This window comes from Loxodonta africana, chromosome 9 (assembly GCF_030014295.1).
Source record: "Loxodonta africana isolate mLoxAfr1 chromosome 9, mLoxAfr1.hap2, whole genome shotgun sequence".
In the NCBI taxonomy this organism is placed as follows: Eukaryota; Metazoa; Chordata; class Mammalia; order Proboscidea; family Elephantidae; genus Loxodonta; species Loxodonta africana.
The window spans coordinates 76471499-76489381 of record NC_087350.1 but is presented as its reverse complement, the minus strand read 5'-3'; the positions used below and the strand labels follow the sequence as shown (position 1 = coordinate 76489381).

General features: G+C 41.5%; 2 protein-coding genes across 10 annotated transcripts in view; one reads left to right on the top strand and one right to left on the bottom strand.

Annotated features, from left to right (window-relative positions):
* INVS (inversin) overlaps positions 1 to 17730 on the top strand; it is a 164428-nt gene extending 146698 nt beyond the window's left edge. For all 3 annotated transcript variants that reach the window (XM_023545097.2, XM_003407840.4, XM_023545096.2), the window contains 3 exons: positions 4180 to 4409; positions 5147 to 5221; positions 7539 to 17730. In XM_023545097.2, the coding sequence (XP_023400865.1) occupies positions 4180 to 4409; positions 5147 to 5221; positions 7539 to 7690 (457 nt within the window). In that variant the 3' untranslated portion in view covers positions 7691 to 17730. The remainder of the gene's footprint in view (positions 1 to 4179; positions 4410 to 5146; positions 5222 to 7538) is intronic.
* Positions 9230 to 17883, bottom strand: part of TEX10 (testis expressed 10) — a 65698-nt gene continuing 57044 nt past the window's right edge. For 3 of the 7 annotated variants that reach the window (XM_023545098.2, XM_003407838.4, XM_064291661.1), the window contains exons 13-15: positions 16669 to 16850; positions 10687 to 10897; positions 9230 to 9451 (exon numbers count right to left, since the gene is read on the bottom strand). In XM_023545098.2, coding sequence (XP_023400866.1) covers positions 9338 to 9451; positions 10687 to 10897; positions 16669 to 16850 — 507 coding nt within the window. In that variant the 3' untranslated portion in view covers positions 9230 to 9337. Of the gene's footprint in view, positions 9452 to 10686; positions 10898 to 16668; positions 16851 to 17883 lie in introns of those variants that run through there. The other 4 variants (XM_064291662.1, XM_064291663.1, XM_064291664.1 and 1 more) reach the window with 4 other exon arrangements.

Genomic DNA, 17883 nt, shown 5'->3' with positions numbered 1-17883 from the left:
GACAGCACCTAACAACAGCAAATCTTTCTGGAAGAGACTACACCATCTTTCTCCTGTGGAGTGGCTGGTGGTTTCCAACTGCCGACCAGTTAGCAGCCAAGCACTTTAACCACTGTGCCTTCAGGGCTTCTTCTGTAAGCACCGGTAGGGTCTAATTTTAGATTAGGCCTTAAGTGATAACCAGTGCTCAAGGAAGGACTGGACCCATACCCGACAGGTGGGACTTATGTGGCCTTGTCTGCAGAGATTAATGGGTAAAAGGCAAGCAAATCTGCCTATTTGCCTGGGCCCACTTCAACCCCAGTGAAGGCAATGATAGAATCAGGCATCCAGAAGTCTCCTCTATTGAGAAGCTCAGAGGTCAGACAGTTGGTGAGCAGCAGTGTGAAAAGGGAAAAGGCTTCTTTAAGCAGCCCTCCTGCATCAGGGAGGTGGGGCCTGGTGAGAAAGGAGAGGATCCCACTCAAGCAGCTGCAAGCCTTCCACAGCAGGACAGTCACGGGGAAGCCCAGCAGGTGGCATGACACAGTGCCCAAGGCCATGTATGCCCCCCAAAAAATGCGTGTTCAAGAGCTCAAAGAAGGAAGGTGCTCCCCGGTACAGAGAAGAATAAAAAGGAGCTGGAGAGAACCCTAGTATTGGGAGAGAAAAGAACAAGAGAGATTCTTGTGAGATCTAGGGTGGAGCCTCTGGGAATATGACGAAGACTGCGTCTCACATCCCCAGGTGATCTGACTGGGTTTGCACAGCCTTTGCAATGTTTCCTCTGTCTGGTCGAGCTCCTGGCAGTTTACAAAGTCCTTTTTCATCCATGATCCCATTTGATCTCCCAGCCACACTAGGAAGCAGTCATGACAGGGATTAGTTTCTCCACTTGTCCTAGGGGTGCAGATCCAGCACTTGAACCTTTGTCACTCAAACCCAAGGGTCTTTTCCTTACATTTATAAGAAAGTTCTTGCTGTGGTCAAGTAGGAGGGAGGCCTTTTGCTCTTCACCTTAGGCTGGACAAGAACTGCCTGGATGGTGGCTCACATGTCAGGGTAACCATCAGCAGGGTGATGCTGTTATTTTTTTACTATTATTAATATAAGTAGCTAGCATTTATTGGGCACTTGTGCCAGGCACTGTTCTAAGTAGTTTTATATGAATTAATTCATTTAATCCTCACAAAAACCCTTGAGGTAGGTACTGTTCTTATCTCCATTCTACAGATGAGAAAACTGAAGCATGGAACAGTTAACTTACCAATGTTACAGAACTTGTATCAGCACTGGGCTTTGTGCTGAGTATGCCTCTGAAGCAGGGCTTCAAACCATTATGTGTGGTTCAGTCATGGCTGTCGAAGCAAAACAGGAACAGATCCGAATTTTTAAAATTTGGGTGAACCAGAATGATAACCAGAAGGGAAGAAACTACAGGTCAAAGCTCTGGAATGGGAGACTTGGAAGAGGTGTAGTGAGCCCTTTCAGAAGCCTGATGCGGGAGACTGGATTATTCCCAGGACTATGGAGATTAACACGCATTCAAAATGGCACGGTCAGCTGCCATCTTTGAGTGGGGCACCATGGTTTCAACTCTGCTGGTCAAGAGATTTGGTTGCTATGCAACACACACGCTGCCCTTGTTTTCTAAGTGGGAGATTGTTTCTAGCAGTCTTGACCCTAATTTTTCTTGTTCCACTTACTGTTTTGCTTCACCCACATTTTAAAAATTTGAATCCATTTGGTTTTCCCCTTGTCAGCCATGACTGAATTGTGCAGAACTGTTTTGAAGCACTGCTCTGAAGCCACAGATTGGAATGGTCATGGTGCTTCCTCCTTGGAGATTTCTTCCAGGACATGCACTGGCTATCGTCCCAGAGGGGCTTTCTGTTAAGTGTTTCAGCTGAAACCTGGGATCTAAACAAGCCAGCAAGATTTACGACGTCAGGTCCCACAGCTGCTCCCTAGCTAAAATGCCTCCCCATCAGACAGCCTGTTCTTTTACTCCTTTGAAGAGTCAGAAGCTGACAGGTCCTGTCAGTAAGTGTCCATAGTAGCAAATGAGCCTTCAGTCATTCTTCCCAAGAACAGTGGGTTCATAGTCTAATGTGCCCATCTGGGAAGGCAATTATACAGGCCCCCTCTGGCTGAGCCATTGTGCAACTCTGAAGACTGGGGACACTGACTCTCAAAGAGCTTCTGGGATGCCGCCCATGGTAGTCACATGTCTGTGACATTGAAAACACTTGTTGATAGTTATATCCTTGTACATCTTCCATTTTAACTAAAGGAGCCCAACATGCTGTCCTGGAACTGTAGGTGACAGCAAACCTAAGGAACACTGAGGGATGGCATAGGGAACAGGGTTTGGCACGTAAGTGCTCGATAAATGCAGGCTATCGTTACAGGAGAGAAGTCAAGGATGGAGAAGGGGAGACTGAAAGATACACAGGGATAGAATGAGCAGATTGAACTTTGGGCCCTGAGAAAATGAAGCAGACTCTTAAAATGAAGTATGAGCTTTATTACCAGTCAAGACTTGACTTTTCTCAGGTAAATAAGGAAGGATAGGCTGTACCAAAAGAAGAGCCTTGAGCCCAGGGCTGAAAGGGACTATTGGGCATGTTAGGATTCTCAACATACCAGCAGCACATGCTCTTGAGAATGGGGGGATAGAGGATGTTCCTCTGAACACTGGGACCATCATATCACCTGGACACAGACTCAGTCTCTGTACTAAAGTCAATTAAGTAGAGGCTGTGCTCACTGAAAGCCAAGGCTTCTAACAGCTTCAGCAATACCTGAGCTTCCCAGCGAGTTCTCTGCTCACAAGAGTGTGGAAGATTGGCAGCATCTCAAACAGAAGAAAGTGACTGTGGAATAGTCTTGTGCAGTCATCCTCGCTTTTGTAATTGGCTTTTTGGACGTGTGGTACCTATTCTAGCAGAGGGATGCCATGGTTTGTCACTCCAGGAGAAGAAGGGAAGAATTATGTGTCTGGCTGAAACCAGCCTTTGAGGAAGGAAGGATGGGGCTGCGTCAAGCACTGCAAAGTTTTGGCTGGTTTAGGAAGATGATGGTTTCCTGTCTGGTGTACTATAAAATGTGGCTCAGCCAGGTATGGGTGCTGCTGCAGCTCCTTAGAGGCCCACCAGGAGTTAATGCAGCTCCAGATGATGAGCACTGATGCAGCTTTCCTTGGACGCTCCAAAACAGTCATGTTCAGGAAGCAGTTAGGGAGCATATGAATGATACCTAAGTGGGATAGAAACCATCAAATAAGGACTGTATGTAAATACAGTCATTATCCCCCTGCCCCTTTTCTTTCCATTCCAGGCTCCACCCTTCAGCAGAACAATCTTAGTAAAACATAGCTCTTACCATTGCCGATCTTCTTAAAAATCTCTCTGGGTCCCCAGCAGATACAGAATGCAAAGTCCTTACCAATATTTGACTGTGGGACTAGGCAGCACAGTTTGAATGGTGGCTCCTCCTGACTTTGGCTGTGTGACCTTCTGCAAGTTACTCAGCCTTTCTGAGCTTTCCTAATGTCTACCTCAGAGATTTTCAGGCTTAATCATAGGAAGAGTGCCTGGTATACAACAGGCCCTCAACAGTGTTGGCTTCTTCCACAGTGTAGCCCAACCTCCCCTCCTTCCCTCACCAAACATGCAATGCTCAAACCACATTGCCTTTCTGCTTTTCCTGCATAAATCCCCATTATCTCTACGCATGCCAGTTCTGCTGCCTGGAATGCCCTTCTCGCCTGGTAAGCTCCCACTCACCCTGTAAAACCCAAAAGAAGTAATTCGGCTTCCTAAAGCCTTACCAAACCTCCCAAACTGTCATTCGTGTACCTGGTCCCACGCAGTCTACCTTCTTCCTCTCACATAGTATTTCTCATACTACATATGCTTGTTTAACAAATCAACCTATCCCACTAGTCTATGAGCTCCTTTAGCGCAGGGCCTGATCTGGTTGATTTTACCTAGTTCAGGAAGTGTTTGATGATAGGAAAAAGAATTCAACACTCAACATGCTGCCACTGAAACTGGGAACAGAAGCTTGACTGAACCTCCCAGAAATTCAGCAAATAATACTAATTATATAGCTTCCAGGAACCTTAAGGAAATTTGGTTTTCTCAGAACTGTGATCTGGTAAGTCTTAAAGCCTTTCTCCTCCTCTGTCCCCACCAGCTATCAGCTCAAGAAGCACCTTTCCCACCTTATACATATGAAGCAGCTTGGAGCAGGAGATGTGGACAGATGGAACCGAGAGTGTGCGGCCTTGCTCCTTAAAGTTTGGCGGAAAGAACTGGAATTAAAGCCCCCAAAGACTACTGCAGCAGGCAGGACCACCAAGAGTCCATCCAAAGGCAGCTCAGGCATCAAGTCCACCAAGCACTCAGTGCTCAAGCAAATCTACGGTAATTCTTTTTATGGGCACCTCATAGTTTACAAGAAGCACCCCCAAAGAATCTGAAATGGGGTTTCATGACACTAGGAAAACTCCATTCTGATAGGAGTTGAACTTAATTACTTCCCAACACCAAGAGAATTCTTAGCACCACACAGTCCCTGTCATCTCTCCCCCTCCCCCTGCCCACTTACCCCCAGCAGTTCTGGATCAAAATTGGTTTCATGAGGCAGTCTGGTATCTCAGCTCACAGACCTTTCCTGCCAAGATTTTCCTCTGGGTTTCATGACTGAAAACTTCACTGACCCCGCTTGGGTCTTCCCCTTATGTTACTCATTTCAAAGGCTCCAGGTTCAGGTAGCCCTACCTGCCTCACTTTGACCTTCCCTAGGCTAAGATGGTACAGGGTTGCCTGTTTCTGTTGTGGAATGTCCCAGACCCAAGCACTACTACAGAAAATACTTACTTCATGCACATAAGCTACTATAAATGAGACATTTTCAGTCTGGATAAACCCCATCCAAATACACTCTGCAGAGAATAAGAATAAGCCTGGCTAACCCTCCAAAAGAAAAAAGGAGTCAAGGCACCTTTGGAAACAGAGCTCTTGCGGTGCCCTGGGTTTACATGGTATACTCATTTATCTTGGTGTAGACACCTGCCTGTTGCTTAGTAAGGACTTCAGAACTTGGTCAGGCCACAGCTGTCATTAGTCAAAGATAGATGATCATTTTTGGTTGATTTCAGGTTGCTCTCAAGAAGGTAAAGTCCATCATCCCACAAGATCTCCAAAAGCCCCTTCTGTGCTGCGTCTCAATTCAGGTAAAGCAACCACTGCACTGGCAAAGCAGGTGGGGAGAGAATGTGGAGAAGGTTTTTTCCTTCCCCATCTCCAAAGGTGGCAGACATTAAACCAGACTGCCAGGGGCTTCCAGTAGTCATTTGATTTCAGGTATGCGTGTGTTTTTCACACCCTTTCATGGACTTATTACTGCAACCTGTCTCCGTTAAGAGGCACGTTATTTTCAAAGCCAAAGCTATTACTGGCAACACTACCTCCAGCAGAAACAATAAATGGTAGCTACTATTGATCACTTTTACATACTTGTCCACATAAAGCCAGAAACGAAAATACTGTCATTCTTCCAAGTAACAGTTTGGGAGTTCTTGCCCCATTTTGGTCTGACATTAAGACCCTCTATCTCCTTCCCAAAGATGGAGAGAAGTCCCTTCCCTACACATTCTGCCTTTTGCCTCCCCAAGCACCATAAAAAGGATCTAGATAGCATATCCAGCTCGGGCTCGACTCCCCACTTTCACTCATCCAGGAGCAGCTCAGGGAACTTTCTTTCCAGTGTCGAGACAAGTGTTTTACTCAGGGCCCCTTCAGTCATGCCAGCACTAAATTTGGGTGATGTGTTCAGTGTTGTCAGCAGCTAATGCCAGGGCCAGTGTTTCTCCACAGGTGGCTATAGCAGCATCCTCCCCACGCTCCTCTATCACAGTCATCCCGCAGGAACAGACTGCAGCTGGGAAGGCAAGCAGTGACTGTCGGCCTGAACTGGAGATTCACTTAGCTTGAGGGGGAAGGGCCGGCAGAGTAATTACTGCCACATCTTTAAAAGGACTTGGACAACTTCATGTAATAATAGGGAGGCTGATCCAGGAGTGGTGAGTGGGGCAGTTAGAAACTTTCAAAGGAATTCAAGCCCAAAGTTTTATAGAAGAAAACTTTCATCTTTATACTTGAGTGAACTGAGAATAGGCTCAAAAACAAAACTGTCAGATATAACTACAAGAGAAGTGGCATTTATAATCAAATATTATAAATTAGATAATCAGAGCTTTTTTTTTTCTTTGTTGTAAAATAAACCCAGGACCATCAGAAATCTTACAAGTTACGGTGTTTATCAGGATAGAATATTTGTAGTTGAGGGGTTCAAAGGGCACAGAGTAAACAAATTCAGTGAAATACTCAGCGGTTTCCTAGACTTAATATGAACAAGTTAGATTATCCTGCACATACAATTCTGATTTGCAGTTGGACAAGGACTAAATAAAGGCAATCTTTTCCTAACCCCAAACTCAGGGGAACGAGGTTTTGTTAGGCCCAGCCCTACCTGCAGTAAGCATTCATTATCCAGCCATAAGTCTGATGGACAGGTGGAACTGCTAGCTAGTTTAGCTGAAACCTGTGTTTTATACATAAGACATGTCTATAAAAGAAAATAATTTGCATGAAATAGGCATGACTTGGACACACAGAAGTTTCTGTAATGTGAACTCAGAGACACTGAATTGAACCCAAGAGGACGGAGCATTAACTTTGGTCTTCACCTTGAACAGAAAATGATTCTGGTTCATTTTTCACCTTGAGAATGCCAGAGGGTTAGGGATTTTCTGTTTTCGCTTACTGCTGTGTTCCTCGTTTTAGAGACACGCTGGCACATTGTAGGTGCTCAAATAGTTGACAAATGAATGACATGATTACTCCCACCCTCTAACATGGGGGAGAGAACCTCCAGAGGCCTCTATCTCTTAAAAAGGAGGAAGCAAAAAGTGAGATCCACGGGTAGCAAAGCGACAGCCCCCCGGCTGTTTCTCCACTCAGATCTATAGCTTTCACATGTCTTGAGCAGTAAAGTTGAGCTGGCATTTGGAAGACAGTAAAACAATGTAAGGCCTCAAGAAATCCATTTTAAGTTTGATACACCTATTAGTCCATCATTCTTAAGGATCAAAAGTTTTCAAATGAACCTGTTTTCCAGAATGAACTTTAGGAAGCTGTGTGCCACACAGAAAGTTAAAAATTAAGAGATGTGCCGTATGACAGACACGGAGAGAAATAAAGCACCCAAGATTTTCTAGGCCGACTAAAAAACTAGGCTCCAGTTCCAGCTCAAGTGACTTTATCCTCTAAATCAAGTTTCTTTCTTGGAAATATATCACTTTGAGATGATGGCAACTGCAAGGTCAGTTAAGTCATCCTACCTCCACAGTGAACGGGCCCATCATCTTGTTTACAGTATTAGGTTCAGGGACAGTCTGAACAGAAACCGTTTTCCTCACCACCAAGGAACCCTTCCCTCTGCATTATAATTAATAACCCAAATATCTATATTATGTTTACTTTTAACAGTGAGCAGCCTGCAGTGCATACACCTCCATGAGAACAGTGGACGATCAAAGAACTTTTCTTATAACCTGCAATCAGCTATTCAATCAAAAAGCAAAACAAAGCTTCGAGTGCCTGTTTCAGAAGACTGTGTTCGAGGGAGCTGGAATAGCTAGTACAGAGTTCTAATTCTCTGCTTGGGAAAATTTTCACATCAATGCCTGAAGCCTTATTAGCCTGAAAATGTGGTAGTAACTGAAAAAATGTCAGAGTAAGTTTTTTTTCCACTCTTACACAGCACTGTTTCGTAAATCACCTTAGCCTGCACTCCAGGAGAGTAGCTGTCTGCTTTCGTGTCAGTCAGTATCCTGGAAATGAGAACTAATAATTAACAGTAAAATCTAAACAAAACGGGGGTGCTGGGTTAGGATTTTTGCCAGCTAGCCAGCACAGGCTGGTTTCTTGCTTCAAGTGAAGAACCTCATTGAGATGGGAAGGAACCAATCTCATAGTAGTCTTCATTTCACTATTAGTTCTAGAATTTAATGCAGCAAATTTCATCACAGACAGCACATCTTCACTGTTACTCCATTATCAGTTTTACATTTCAGACCAGAATCATGACTCAGTATTGCTTTCAGAAACTGGCCATAGGACCCATAGGTACGCTCTGTTGATTCCTGACATTTTGCAGTTCCCATATTAGCTCTGCCACATACTGTCTGTATGGTTTTCTCACCAGCATCACAGTAGCCAGGAATCAGTCAGGTTGAGTTTATAGGCCAGACCATTCATGCAGCAAGGAACCTATTCAGGCCTCAGCATTCCACTTGTATTTTCTAGAGGCGAGCAGTCTTATCAAAATGCCATTCCTATTGGCAAGAAAAACTGTGCTGACTGTGCACATTCTAGCTGTCTTATGAACAGCTGGTTAAAATAAAATTCAGTGATTGGTCATCTGGGTTTTTTTCACACTTTTAAGAGAAAGGCTGCTGCGGGCATGCAGACAGGAGGCAGAGTGACATATCAGGCTCACAGTATCTGAAGGTCTGCTTCCATTTTCTTAAGATCAGTGACACTTCCGTGCTGACAATAAGAGATAGGAAGCAATAAAGTGTTAATTTAATTATCTTAATTTTTATAGTTTGCTACTTAAATTGTTACATTCATTATTTTCATAATTATGAAGTATTGTAAAATCACTATATATGACAGGTAACTTTTTAAAACTATAATGGATCTTTAGTAGAAAATTATTTTGAAAGTCTACTTACCCAGATTAAACCAAACACCATTCAGATACAGGAAAATCCAAACCAACTACAACACTGTCTTAAAATCTTGCCCCTGCATGGAGGGCTAGAAAATTCTAGATAACAGAACTCCACGGTGAGGAGCTGAATGTCTCGATGGATAAGGGCAAAAGCCTCAAACAAACAAAAAACTCGTTTCTGTTGTTATCTGAGTAAAGTGGAACTGAGAACACAACAAATAGGGTTTGCCTAGATGGGAGGCAAAGATTTAGCTAATTTCTTGGTAAATAATAGAAGGCACCACATTACTACTATTTGTTATATTCAGCTCCTAGGAAATGCAAAATACACTACCAACTGTAATCATGTATCATGTGCTCCTCTAGGTCAGCCTGCCCACTAGTGGGAAATCCCAAGTATTATTTTCCCACTTCAGTATATAAAGGAAGGTTCATAAACAACTTCTTTAAAAGTTCAGCTTTAATGACAAACATTCACTCCATCAGTTGCTCTTCAAAATTAGATAGATATGAATAAACAATTGCAAACAGGAGGTACCATGGTGTCTCTTCAATATACTGTACTCAATGCACCAGGCCCCTGGGGGTGTCCGGTGAGGTACACATTGAAGCAGTAATGTAAATCTGTGAGCCACTGTTCCTGAACACCTCCGCTCTTCAATGTCTGAAGAGAAAAACAAGAGTAATTTGAGAACTGTACCAACATCACTGCACTTATATGACAGTATTTTTATACCCAAACATGATCTCTCAGAGCCTTCCCCAGCAACACCTCCATCTATAAATCATCCCAGGGAGTATTCTTGGAAAAAGGAACCTATTAATTGGGCATTACCACCGGCAGTGAAAATTCCTAGTTATATCCTCAAGTACAAGTGTACCAGCTTCTTCCCTCCCCCATATCCTAGGGACTAATGGAATTTCATCATCAAGCATCTTTAAACCTTCAACCTCCATCCCTTGGCATTCTAGAATCTCAAGATCTTTGTGAAATCCAGAGTTGCCCTAGTATCTACAAGGCCAAGTGACAATTTGTCGATTTCTTCCTTATAGTCCAATCTGGGAATAATCCAAGATCTTGCCTTTCTTCTATTATTTCTGAATTATCCCACTGCCTCTTCCATTTCTTCAAAGGCTACTGAGAAAATTCAGAATGAGCACCTGTGTTGTATACATGTAAAAGCTGTTACTCCAGAGTATTGCTACATACCCCTATCAATAAACCCCCCAACACCTATACAAAAATCCCCTCTTTAACCCTCCAAAACCAAAAGCACTGAAAAAACTGTAGATAAGAGAGCTGCCAACCCCACCACACCCAGACCTGAAGGCAGATGGCAAACCATTAGACAAATCTGAAGTCTGCAGCTTCCTTCTTCCTCTTACTCTCAACTGACCAGAAACTGACCTAAAGTTTACTCCTGCTCAATAGTTTCCTTATGACAGTGAACATTTATTGGGCACTTAATAAATGCCAGGCACGCCAAAAACTTTACTTGGATAAGCTCATTTAATGTTCATAAAACCCAATGAAAATGGCATTACTCCTATTTTTACAGATAGGAAAACAAGCTCAGATAGGTAAAAGAACTTGCCAAACTATCATAGTTAATCCATAGAGTTTTTATCAGAATCCAGGTAGGAGTCCCTCTGATGCCTCTATCTTTTTGGGAACTAACTAAGCTGCTTGCCACCTTAATTCAGTATTTGTTTTTTGGAGCTTTTATTGCTGATTCTGCAATCAAAGACATTCCCCCTAGTTATATGACCATCAGAATACAGGGTGGCAGGGGAAACCATGAAAAACCATCACACTGGGCTGGATTCCAGGAAGTCAGTCAATGTTCAGGAATCTGACCCTCCCAACAGCACTAAGGCCAATGGTACCTTGTCTCTTACCGTAATATTCCTGATGATCTGCTGCACCAAGATGGCATTGGTCAACATATGAGTCCTGAGAGGTGCGTGCTGGAGCAGCAGGCGAAGCAGCTGGCCCACAACAGGCAGCTCCTCAGGCCCCGCTCTGTTCACCCGCAGGCTCTGCAGCATCAACCTGAGAACTCGAGGCAGGACAGCCAGGATGGAGACACAGGCCCCCCACAGTTTGTCCCTACAATACCAGAGATGGAAGAGTCAGTGAGCCCAGCATAGGCAGGCAAAGTGCCCTTTCCTCCCCATATCCCAAAACTGAAAATGTCCAAAGAAATATGGTGTTTTAAAATACCATGAAACACAACTAATAAGAACTGGGTTTCATCAGAACTAAATAAACAAATCCACTGAAATTTTTTCATGGCCAACTTCCCCTATTCTATGGGTTCTAGGAAGCCTAGCAAGCAGCACCTTCCCAGGCTCAGCAAGACATTCCTGAAGCCCTAGTGATCATACGTAACACAGAATTAGTCAAAGGATAGAATGATCTACATGTGCGTATCCTCTGCTATCCATCACTGGACATTATTCAACTGTCTACTATGTAACGCCAAAGACATTGGCAGAGTAAGAATATCCTCCTGGTAAAAAAAGGAAGGAAAAAAAAATCATGAAACTCTAAGCCTATGAACTTCTGAGACTCTTCAATTTCTCAGAACAGGGCAGATTTGCAGGGACAGATGTGTTCACCAAGAGCCTAAATGGTTTTTAGAAAGTAGTAAGGTACCATCCCTATGACTAAGGTCATGGAAGTCCAGGGACAGTAAATCCAAACTTTGGTAACCAGCATTCTCTTGGTACTTTCATAGAACAGGTGCAAAAGTGCATATGGTAGAAACAGGTGGATTTGTATCTGACCTAATCACATTCTAGAAGAGTGTCAATTAAGCGAAAAAATATCCATCTGAAGAGTGTCTGTGTCATGTTAGTCTGTTCAGGTTTCTGTACCAGGAGTGTATAATCCTCCTAGACCCTAAATCTTTCTATAAGAAATCTGTCTACCTCCAGATCTAGAGGAAGCAGCTATTCCACTATGTGCCCACCCCCCACCACCACATATAGCAACTGCATCAAAGGTGGACACTGAATCCATTCCAAACCAATCAAATTCTCGTATCTCAGTCTCTTGACTGATGCAAAGCCAGGCTAGGGTAGCTATGTGCAAGGGGAGGAGAGAAAGCCAGACTGTAGACACAGCCAATAATGAGGCAAACACGCAGATACAAGACTATGAAATCCAGGAGAGAAAAAGAATGAAGAAATAACAGCTCCAGTTCCTGTTGGCTTTGATTCCTAATTCCAGTTCTTAATGAAGCCCAGCCACATTCTTAGCTCTTGCATTTTACAAGTTACTCTTATAATAGTCCAAGATATTAATTTTCTACTTCAGTTAATTTGAGTAGATTTCAAGTAATTCTTGACCAGAACTTTTAAAAGACCTACTGGTTTCTCCATAGGCACATCCAAGCTCCCTGAGGGACCGAACTGCTGGGCTGAGGGCTGTGGGGGACCCACGGTCTCGGGGAATATCTAGCTCAATTGGCATAACAGAGTTTATAAAGAAAATGTTCTACATTTTACTCTGGTGAGTAGCGCCTGGGGTCTTAAAAACCTGTAAGCAGTCATCTAAGATACTCCCCTGGCCTCGCCCCTTTGGGAGCAAAGAAGAACGAAGAAAACTAAAGACACAAGGGAAAGATTATTCCAAAGGACTAATGGACCACATATACCACGGCCACCACCAGACTCAGTCTAGTACAACTAGATGATGCCTGGCTACCACCACTGCTTGCTCTGACAGGGATCACAATAGAGGGTCCCAGACAGAGCTGAAAAAAATGTAGAACAAAATTCTAACTCAAAAAGAAAGACCACACTTGCTAGCCTGACAGAAACTGGAGAAACCCTGAGAGTATAGCTACTGAACACTCTTTCAGCTCAGTAATGAGGTCACTCCTGAGGTTCACCCTTCAGCCAAAGATTGAACAGGCCCATGGAACAAAACAAGACTAAAGGGGTGTACCAGCCCTGGTACAGGGACTGGAAGGCAGGAGGGAACAGTAAAGCGGGTAATAGGGAACCCAGGGTTGAGAAGGGAGAGTGTTGATATGTCGTGGGGTGGTTATCCAGTGTCATACAACAATGAATGTACTAACTGTCTGATGAGAAACTAGTTCTGTAAACCTTCATCTGAAGTTCAATTAAAATAAAAAGAGCTACTGGTTTCTATCTCATCAAATATAAAGCTTAGAATTCCATTCTTCAAACACCTCAATTAAAGAAAACTGTCAACCCAAAGAGAAACAAAGAGAAGAGATAGCAGTGCCAAGAGACGGAAGCAATGCCATATGAAGAAAGTAACAGCCATTCTTGGGTTCTTCTAAGAATTGTTATTTATAAGAAAATTTTTACTTATTCTATAAAGTGTATAAAGGACAGAGCTGGAAGCAAATGAAGCTGAGATGTCAGCTTAATGTAAAGCAACAGTTCTAAACCTTTTTAAAGGCATATGCCACTTTAAAGAAACTGTTTAAAGTTCAATATTTTGCATACAATTTTCCAAGGCGTTCAGATAACCGTCCATCAACTAGTGACATCTTTTGGTCAAAGAATACCATTCTCCCCTTCTACTCCAAACACAAAGAAATACAGATAAAATACATTAAAAAAAAAAAAAAAAACTTCAAAGCCAGAATGGCTAGAACCTCTAGGTACCAAACTATGACAGAACTCACATGAGTAAACCTAACAGGGGTACTAAACTCGATGTAGGTTTTTAGGGCTGGGGTTTTAAAGTGTTGGAAGTTGAGGCTTCAAGCCCCATGCATGGGGACCAGGGAGCTAGAACTGAGCTCCCTGCATATGGCTTGAAGCCAGGAAAATGTAGATGTGAAACTGTTCCACAGGGAATCTCCACATACCTCCATAGAATTCCCACAAAAGACACACTCAGAGAAAAGTTATACAACCCAATGAAAGACAATCCCCAGAGACCCACCTGCTCCACAAAATAAGACAGAATTCCCACACCAGAGAAAAGTGCTAATAGAACAAATTGACAGGAAGTTTAAAGTAACACCAATAAATCAAGAACAAAAATGACAGCCAAGTAAAAATCCAACATAGATAAAGGTAAAAAATAACACCATGGTTATGAAATAAAAACTCAATAGGCATTAAATAAACAAAACTAGTAAACTGGAGATGTTAAGAAATAGGACAGAATGAGAAGTTCCATATGGTTAAAAAAAATTTTAGAAGGAGAAAACAGAAATAATGGAGGAGATACTAGTAAGTTAATAACTTAATAAATAATAACTGAGACCTTCCCAGACCTGAAGAAAAAAATATTAACTCCTCAGAAAAAGGCACACACTAAATTTCAAGCAGGATAAATAATAAGTCTATAGTAAAATAGATCCTGATTGCAACAAACCAAACATAAAGAACAAACAGTAAAAACAGAATAGATTACTACCTTCAAACCAAAAGGGCTCAGGTGAACAGCAGACTTTATTACCAACAATGAGCCCAGAAGACAATGGAACACTATGTTCAGGGTACGGGGGAAACCTAATGTTTAGGCCAGCATTTGTAAAATAAAAAGGCTCTTGGTAGTCTGACTGGCATTTTCATTATATGTAATCTCACAAACACCTCCAGTGGGGGATGGCATAGCGCAAAAAAAGAATTTTAAGTATCCAAGACCCTCCTTGTGATTGTCATCTCAAGATACACAGGGTCCAGGCCATATCAACACTTTCAGTATCCTCTTTAAAACTAGACATTTTAAACAAACAAGTATTACATACACTAAATTTTATCCAGTCCAGCCACATAAAGTCAAAGTAGGATGTTCCTCTATAAGAAACCACAAAAGATTTTTGAAACTTCTCGTGGAAATGTTTAATAAAGGGGCTATATTTCAAGACAGAAAATGACAGACAGCAATAATACCCATTTCATAAATAGGAATGGTTATTCTAAAATCCTTTTTTCTTAGGTCCCCTGAAAACTTGCTTCCTGTTTATAAAGCCTTTTCCTGACCTATAGAACTAAAGTTTGATGTTGCGTAAGCAAAATACCATCAAATCTACAGTTTATTTACATGTGAATTTTATCATGTATTTACAGTGAAATAGACAAAATTTAAAACATATAGTTACTTGAAAAAATTCAAATGTCTGTTGACAGTAAAATGGGTGAGTTGTGGTATAATCAAATAACAGAATACAGCAAGGGTCAGTAAACTGGCTGGAAAGCCAAATCCAGCCCATAGCCTGCTTGTGTAAATAAAATTTTACTGGAACACAGCCATACTCATTCATTTACCTATTGTCCATGGCTACTTTCACACTACCATGGCAGTGCTGAACAGCTGTGACAGAGACCATATGGCCCAAACCAAAAACCAACTGCCACAGGGTCAATTCCAATTCATAGTGACTCTATATGATACAGTCAGTAGACTTGCCCCATAGGGTTTCCAATGGCTATAAATCTTTATGTAAGCAGACTACCACATCTTTCTCCCACAAAACCTAAAATCTTTACTACCTAGTCCTTTACAAAAAGACTTCTGCTGACCCCTGCTATAGAGAAAGGAAAATGAATGAAATACAGGCAGTCCCTGGGTTATGAACGAGATCCATTCCTAAGTCTGTCTTTAAGTCCAATTTGTAGGTAAGTTACAACGGGTACATGGAGTTATTATTTGGCATCAGTTAGTCAAATGTTTGTCTCAGTATACAGTATATATTTAACCTTTCTATGTATATAAACACTTAGGAAACACTCCCAAAATGTGCAATGTATTTATGAACATTACAAGTAGTGCATGCATTCATTATTATAAACCACTGTATGTGTTTAACTCAGATTTTTAATATAATAAGCTTTATGGCAGTCCATTCTTATGTACAAGTTGTCTATAAGTTGGATGTTCTTAACCTGGGAACTGCCTGTACAATTAAATGACTCAACATGGATGAATCTCACGAATGACGCTGAAAGAATTAAGTCACAAAAAATACATACAGCATGATTTCTTTTATATAAAATTTACAACATGCAAAGCAAAAATTGTATCATTTAGAAATGCAATCAGCAAGGAAGTGATTAACAGAAAAGTGATTATTTGTGCAAGTGCAGAAAAGAAACCTGACCATGGAGGATACGTGAAGAGAGTGTGCTCATGTTATTAATTCTTAACCTGGGTATTGGCTAACTGATGTTCGGTTTAGAATTGCTCTTTAAACTATGTAAGTGTTTTCTTACAATGAGTATGTATTATATATTTTCATGACATTTAAAAGCTTAAAAAAGACTAGAAAGGTACACATCAAAATGTTAAAAGAAGGTAATAGAATGATTTTTATTTTATTGTATTTGCTCATGTTAGACTTTTTTAAACCTTCTGCAATGAATATAAAATGAAGAACATTTTTTAAAGGCACACAAATAAGAATATAAGCAGAAGAATATTTTTAAATTACAGCAGACTGTTCCCAACAATCCTAGAAGCTTTAGCCTGAATATTATATAGTAGCAAAAGTACTGACTGATTAAAAACAGTAGCACCTTAGAGCGGCTGCTAACCAAAGGGTCAACAGTTCAAATCCGCCAGGCACTTCTTGGAAACCCTATGGGGCAGTTCTACTCTGTCCTGTAGGGTCGCTATGAGTCGGAATCGACTCAACGGCACTGGGGTTTTTTGGAGCACCTTAGAACAATGTCCTTTAAATCCAGGAATTTAAAATGCCACTCTGGCTAGCTCTAATGAAGCCAAAACAAAGTACAAAGGCTTGTAGTAATAGCCCATCCTCCTTAAAACAATGTAGTTTTTCTTCTCTCACTCCCATTCTCATTTTATTTATTTATTGGAAAATAGGAGAGTTGAACAGGTAGAAAAAATTAAAAACAAAGGCTGAGAAATAAAGAAACCATTACCTCTTTCTTAGATGTTCTGCTTCCCCCTTCTCTAGAGTCAGCAGAAAATAAAGAAGACTGTAGCAACAAGAAGCCAGAAAGGGCAGTAGAGTTTCACTAAGTATACACGCCTGATCCAGGAGCTTACAGATAACACCCAAAACACAGCCAGCTGTGCTGTCAGGGATTACGGTCAACCCAACCTAGGCAGAGAAAAGTCAGATGAATTACTTCTTCACCACGAGCCCTACCCTCCCTCATCCTGCCCCAATAAAATGAAAACGTATCAACTGAGGAGCTAACCTTGCATCACTTCTATATAAAACTATTACATGCAGAATGCATCCCACCTACCGTATCGTAAGGCCCTGTTTTCCTTAATTTAATCCCCAACTTTGAAAAGATGCAAACTCAAGAAATACTATTAGCCTAAGCCACTGCCTTCTTCCATGACAAAGTCTTCTAAGATTTTACAGACGTCACAATTTCTGTTTATTGATAGTCAGTGATAACTTTAAAAAATTATTTCATGCAGCCAATAAAAATCTTTATACCAACAATCACACTAACAGGATTCTTGGACTACTCAGATGAGAAAGCTCTGATATCTCACACCGCTGCCATCCCAGGTCATTAAATGCACAAACCAGAGTTCCCAGCCCTTTGATTTAGCTGTTCATTCAGACATGACTAAGTCAAGTACCTCTACTGGAGTCAGTAAGATATTACTATATTTAACACTTGACTGCTTCACTGCCAAAAAAAAAAAAAGAAGGCTAGGTAAGAGTCCTCACAGTATGCTAATGCACCTAGAGTCTACTGTATGCACTGTCGCTAAGATCAAGTCTACCTTATGACTGTATGTAGACATGATTTAAATCTCCTGGAAACTACTGTTGAGAAATCATAAAAAATTTGCAGCATCTAAGGTCTTAACCTTCTCCATCTGGCTGTCTGAAAATAGTGGCCAAGACTTACTGGCATGTCGACCTTTTACTATTATAATGAATGTAGAGAAAGGAGGGCATAAATCCCTGGAATGGAGGTGATAAAAAAAAAAAAAAAAAAAAGGGTAGGCATCTTTGGACACACAAAGGATTAAAGATTGGAAGTTTAACAGCAGGAAGAGTACTGGAAATTCAGTAGTACTCTTTCAATTAAGGGAAATAACACTTTAAAGAAGAAAAAGGACTCAAGTTAGAGTCCCTGTAAGATAAAATCTAGAACTCTCCTGAA